Source organism: Aptenodytes forsteri, unplaced genomic scaffold (assembly GCF_000699145.1).
Source record: "Aptenodytes forsteri isolate BGI_AS27 unplaced genomic scaffold, ASM69914v1 Scaffold38, whole genome shotgun sequence".
NCBI lineage: Eukaryota > Metazoa > Chordata > Aves > Sphenisciformes > Spheniscidae > Aptenodytes > Aptenodytes forsteri.
In genome coordinates this window covers 1391539-1397788 of record NW_008795704.1, presented here as the reverse complement: position 1 = coordinate 1397788, position 6250 = coordinate 1391539, and the positions used below count along the sequence as shown (strand labels likewise).

Here is a 6250-nt window from a genome sequence, read left to right as displayed (position 1 = left end):
AAACTGAGATATGAGCACCACCAGATGATTTTGCCATTGACTACTGCTACTACTGCAGGCCAATGCAAAGCACATGCTACAGCTGCAAACTGTAGCAAACATGCAAGTCTTCTATGGTCTTTTACTCTTCTATGAAGTTTGTAACGCCCACAAGAGATCTCAGAAATAATCACACTTGTGATCACAAATACACACCAGACAGTCTTCCACTCTTACAAAAAATGGTGCTGACCAAGCTAGAGGGTGTTTGGGTTTTGTTGGCAGGTTCTTTAAGGAGTTATCGTGAGCCTTGCACTTGACTGCACTGGCTCAGTATCTGGCCCTACTGAAATCCTACTAGCTTTCCAGAGGAAACAAATCCAAAAGGACTCAAGTCATGCCAAGGAATTACTGTGCAAATGAAGCAGGAAAGGGACGTTTCTCTTTTGCATAGCAGCCAAGGGAGACATCGTGTGTGGCTCCAGTAACAGAAAAAGAAATCTTCGATATTTAAACGAGTTACAGAAAGTTGGTTAAATCCAATCCAGGCCCTCCCTGTAAGTAATTCATGAATAAGGATGACTTCAAACATAACCATTGTCATAACAACCTCATTTCAGAAAGCTAAGAATATAGTTGGTAAAAGCCATCGTTAACCAAGACTGGGGTGCTAACAGCTACTGTAAGGCCAAGACATTCTCATGCTGGCACTGGAAATCAGTTTTAGAAACAAGCTGCTACTAGTATCTACAAACACGTGCAAAAAAGTAATTGTTAACATCATTTTATTACCACAAAGGCATAGAGAGATACTGAAAATATGCATATATACCTTTCAATCTACTGAGCTCTGAGCTCAATTCTGGTTTCGAGGAGTGCGACATATATTTTACTGAAGAGCCCTGGAGGCCAATCGAAGAGGAGCCGTTCTCCATGAAGTCTGACCTACTCCATGATCAGCATAAACAAAATCAAGAGGGCATAATGCTTGTGTGTCAACAAGTTTAAGGCAGGTAAGTATTTCCACAAGTGTAGCTTAGGGCTGTAAACCTGCATTAAACTGTTCATGCACAGTCTGACTCGTGTATTAAGTCCCTAGTACTCCCCCACATTTGAAATCCAATGCAGAGGTATTGCCTGCAGTGATCAGAACTACAGCATGTAATTTTTCTAGTCATTATGCTAAAATACACCTTAACTAAAACAGCTTCAATTTTTAAAAAAAAAATTACTTATCACAAATTAACTAAACGCAGGAGTCACCTCATTCCAGGTGCAGAGAATAAAACTTTAGTACTAAATGCACTCTGCAGAAGTGTGGATTTAGTCTGTTAAGGCTCCGTGGTTACACAAACAATCATGGGGAAACTTGGCTTGGCAGCTCAAATACAGCTGCTTTTCCATGCTTGGGATAGAAACAGCATGGATAAGTGTACAATACAAAAGCAAGTAACCCAATCTTACTTGTATGATCTTACCCGATCATACAAGCCATGTAATCACTTCCAATCAGGTTCCATTAGGAACATGAGCTTATCAGGCAAGCCTAACTTTACTCATCCTGGGATCCCTTCTTGTACCAGCACAGCTACTCATACACAGCAGGCAAAAGCTCAAGCTTTCTAGATATGACCAGGAAATTGTATGAAACCGAGTACTAATTTTCAAGAGAACTGTTTAGATCATAAAGCAATTCCGGGAAAGAAAAGTTGGCATCAAGTTGCATTTGAACATGCACTTGATGTGCTCCTTGTGCCTGATGCAATTAATCTGAACAGATGTGTAAAATTCTGGCCAGTCAGAGGTGCTGCTTTTACATCCAGTCACACTTGAAAGGACGATGTATTGGGACAAACGGTGCTTGGTTGGCTAGCTGGTCTCAAGCACAAAACCAAGTGCATTTCAAGAGCTCCCAAGTCTCTTACTAAAACAAAGAAGTTACTCCAGCAAAAGAGGTAAGTAGGATAAATTGTGATTTCCCCAGCATGAGAGGCAGAAAAAGAATCCCATTACACTGCAATAAACACAAGAGTTTGAGTCACCAATTTAATTTTATACAAGTCAAACTACACGTTGTATAAAGAGTACAAGGCAGTTCTAATGTTCGCTATTGCATGTTACAAAAATCAATTTAGCTATAAAGGGGAATTTTGGGGATGAGTCCTATTCCACAATTTAAGTGAATTGGCAACTGTGGTTTAGCAAAGCCTTTGTTAAGACTAGAACTCTAGCTGAAAGAGATTACATTTCCAATAAAGTTCGGACTTACACACAACAGGATTATAGTTCTCCTAGTCTAAAGCAAAATGTTAACATAAATGAGTCAAAAGGGAGGGAAGACAGCTTTATTTACCTAGTTTTCATATCCAATAGGTATTTAGAGGCTGACAAACCATACAACATACTAGTGACTTGGACCACATCCAAGAGACACAGTAGTGTCTGACAACTGAGTGACACTTGATATTCAAGCAAAAAAATGTCAGAAAGCTTTCATTCTTTCAAGGTTGAAACGTAAGATTTTTCAGCAATACTGTATGATACAGGTTCCAGAGTACCTTTATTACCTTTAATACAGTCACAGTATGGAGGGGAATGTTCTTTTGGCAAGTTAAGATACAACGCAAATGCTCCAACTTGAGTTTATTGCTGGTCTAAAATCTTCCTAGTATTGTTACCAGTTTATATAGTTTGCAGCCTGCTTCCACAAATTAAGAACCAGAGAATTATCTGACCTGCCCAGCAAGGCAATCCTGCCTTTGGTAGCAAGCTGTAACCTATTAAGCTAATGATACCCATAGTTCTAAAACCACAAAAAAAATAGGAAAAATTATACTTTCAAAAAAGCCCAGATTTAAGCCTGTTTATATTCAGTTTATTTTTAATATAAAAACCACTTTGCACTTAAGAGTAGTTAAGTTACTCCTGCGGAAATGCTATAAAATCAAACTTTTAGCTGAATTTCTACAAAAGGGGGACTTCTCCTGCTTTGTACCACCATCCAATCTCGTATTCTCAAATTTGGGATACAAATTAAACCTTTATGCCTCATTACTTAGTTCTTAGGCCATTCACTCCTGCAAGAGAAAAAAAACCAACTTCTGAAGTACTAACATAACACTAATGGCCTGACAAGTAGGAAAATGTTCTGTAATAGTGTGCAATGTAAGAGGAGAGTTCTAGTCTTAATCTCTTGAACTAGATCTTGATCGTGAGCGAGATTTTGAACGAGATCTGGAGCGGGACCTCGATGCAGCTCTTTTGGGTGGTGACTCTGAACGAGCCTTGGCAGATGGCTGCTGCTGCGGAGAATTGGAACGAGACCTACTCCGTGACCTGGACTTAGACTTAGCATCTCCTTTACCATTTTCTTTGGGAGATCGAGACCTGGACCTGGATCTGGACCGAGACTTCTCAGACTTCTCCTTGGATCTGCTGTGAGAGCGTGAACCCCTGTCAGACTTGGGTTTCGATTTGCTCTTTGATCTAGACTTCCTGCTTTTAGATCTGGAGCGTGAGCGGTCTTTGCTTCTTGACCTGGATTTAGATCTTTCAAAAAGAGAGAGAGTTTATTCTGCATGAACTGAAGTGTACTTACAGCAGTTGTAAATATCTATCAATTAAGAAGTAGCAATTCCTGTACTAACAGAAAACAATGTATCACTTACCGCGAACGGCTTTTGGAGACACTACGGGACCTGCTGCGGCTGCTCCTACTTCTACGACTTCTGCTTCTAGACCGTCTTCTAGATCGTGACCTAGAAACATTCAAAATGTAATTTGTCCCTTATTCTTTGTCTGGTGTGCCTGGCTATGCTATCTAACAGAGAAAAGCTGCTAAACAACTTCTCAAAAACAAGTATGGCCACATCAAGGCGTACTATTAATCCACCTAGATTCGATCTACTGTCAATGAATTACATCTGGTGTTTCACATGTGAAAAACTCTCAAACCTGGCTTTGCTGTGTTATGTAAAACAATTCCTTCTGCATTCTCAAGCATCATCCTATTCCTAAAATATCAACTGAAGGTAACTATTGCAGGTAGGGCTACCTATACCCATTCTTAGTCTAAGCAGTCTTGATGCAGAGACTGACATGTCCTAAAAGTTACCTTGACCTGCTGCCAGAGTAAGATCGCCTATGGCTTGACCGCGGCTTGTCCTCAACCAGCCTGATCTTCCTTCCGTTTATCTCTGTGCCATCCAGTTTGTCCAGGGCACGCTTCATGTCCGAGTAAGATCGGAACTCAATCACTCCTTCATTTGTACGTTCTTTGTGAGCATCTGCATAGGTTACCTCACCAGCTTGCCTCATGAAATCCTTTAGGGAGTAGATGAAGAATTACATAACCATTCCACATGCTTATGCTTTGCAAGTACATTAGCTTACAACAAGTCTGAGCAAATGCAAGAAGCATTAACTGCGTGTAAACATTCGTGCACAAATACTTCTCAGTTACTTCTACCTAAATCAAAATGAGCATTGATATTAAAGGAAGTTATTGCTTCCCGCTAGTCACGACAGGCTCTATGATAGAACGTTAATACATACTTTCAAATCCTGCCAACTACAGCGACTGGACAGGTTTTCAACAATCAGTCTGTACTCTGTACGAACAGGTGGTCCGTATTTATCTCTTCCAGATTGTCTCCGACTGCTATATCCGCCACCACCCCCACCTTTATTGTACAAAGAAATAAAGTTAGATCGTCTCCTAGCATGAAGAAAACTAAATGTTCTGAAAAAGTTAGTTAAACAGTTATATTTACTGGAGTAGGACTTTATTTCTCTAAGCCTCCAATAAACTTTGCAATTTTGCCATAATCTATATTAATGGCAAATCAAACAGACTAGAATCCTACAAGTCTGTGCTCCTAAGATCTGTTAGAGAGTGACTGCTCCTTATTAGATTCACCTTGCTAAGTTTTATTTTACAGAACATTGTAAAATATAAAACTTAACTGATTACATGCATTTCTACATTTTACAAAAACGTTTACTAGTTACACTAAGTACTTACATCACAGTATGAGGTTTTTGGTGGTGGTTTGGCCACAAAACACGCAAGGTAACAGTCACCTAGTTCAGTTTAACCAGTTTTGTCTAACCCTTGGAATCCTCACCATCACCCTGCGTCTAATGGCAAAAGGCTGCTGTCGTCATGGCTTCCGGTAAGGTCAGCCAAAGGGTCATAGGGCAAGGGTCACACAATGTATGGAAAAGCCATGGCCAATCAGGAAAGGCAGTCATCTTAGCCTCAGTGGACACAGCCTCAGCCCCACTGGTCACTTTTAAATTGAAACATCAAGGACTTGTTAAAAAGTTTGAATTGAACATGCAACAAATTTAAACAACATACATTTGATTCTTTTTAAAAAGACAGATACCCACCCCCCCAAATACCAAGCTTCTAGAGATTACTGAAAGATGAACCTTAGTACTTTCGATTACAGTACTAGGCCAAGTTCTATACAGCTCAGCTCAAGAAGCTATACAAGTTAGCTGAACATAGAAATATTTACAGTATCCCCCACTTAGTACAACAGATTCCTGCTTGAAAACCTCCCCCCACCCCTTCTATGTATTCAACTGAAACATTCACATGAAAGTGCACAGCTGAGTGCTTCTACCCCAATTATGCAACAGTATTTGCTCGTTAACATTAGTGATGCAACATCACTGTTTCATCTAAATGCTCCCAAGAACACTGGAGCCCTTAAATTAGCAGAGCACCTCGTTTCTAATTAACAAGAAACCCTTTCTAGAAGGCCACGATTTTGCAGCCAGAATCGTTTCACACATTCGCCCCGGTAAGTTTCTCGGGGGATCCCCAAGTGCAACGCCGGTGCCAGGAAAAACGTCTGCAGCACCAAGTCAGCAGAAAAGCTCGCTCCCAGCGATGCACCAGGTATCCCCCACTACCACGCCCGCAGAGATAGCGACAGCCCACCCCCTCAGCCCCACGGGACTCGGTCCCATCCACTCAATCACCCCCGGCTCTGCTCTGCCCTGTCAACACAGCCGAGCCGCCTCCCCTCGCCCGAAGCGGCCCTGTAACCACGCAGAAAGGTGGGCCCGTACTCACTGCGACTACTGTAGCTGTACCCGTCCCTGTCGCGGCGGGGGCCGCGGGCGTGCTCCACGATCACGCGCTCCCCGCACAGATCCTTGCCGTTCAGCTCGTAAACGGCATCGTCGGCGTCTCGGGAGTCCTCGAACTCCACGAATCGAACTCCACGAAGCCGTAACTGGGGGAAGAAGAAAGGCC

General features: G+C 41.9%; 1 protein-coding gene across 1 annotated transcript in view; it reads right to left on the bottom strand.

The window, feature by feature from the left end:
• Nucleotides 1–2013: 2013 nt before the first annotated feature.
• The window catches only part of SRSF6 (serine and arginine rich splicing factor 6), a 94387-nt gene continuing 90150 nt past the window's right edge, over nt 2014–6250 (bottom strand). Inside the window, exons 2-6 of the mRNA XM_009283279.1 lie at nt 6068–6230; nt 4534–4661; nt 4094–4302; nt 3648–3737; nt 2014–3528 (exon numbers count right to left, since the gene is read on the bottom strand). Of these exons, the coding sequence (XP_009281554.1) occupies nt 3165–3528; nt 3648–3737; nt 4094–4302; nt 4534–4661; nt 6068–6230 (954 nt within the window). The 3' untranslated portion in view covers nt 2014–3164. The remainder of the gene's footprint in view (nt 3529–3647; nt 3738–4093; nt 4303–4533; nt 4662–6067; nt 6231–6250) is intronic.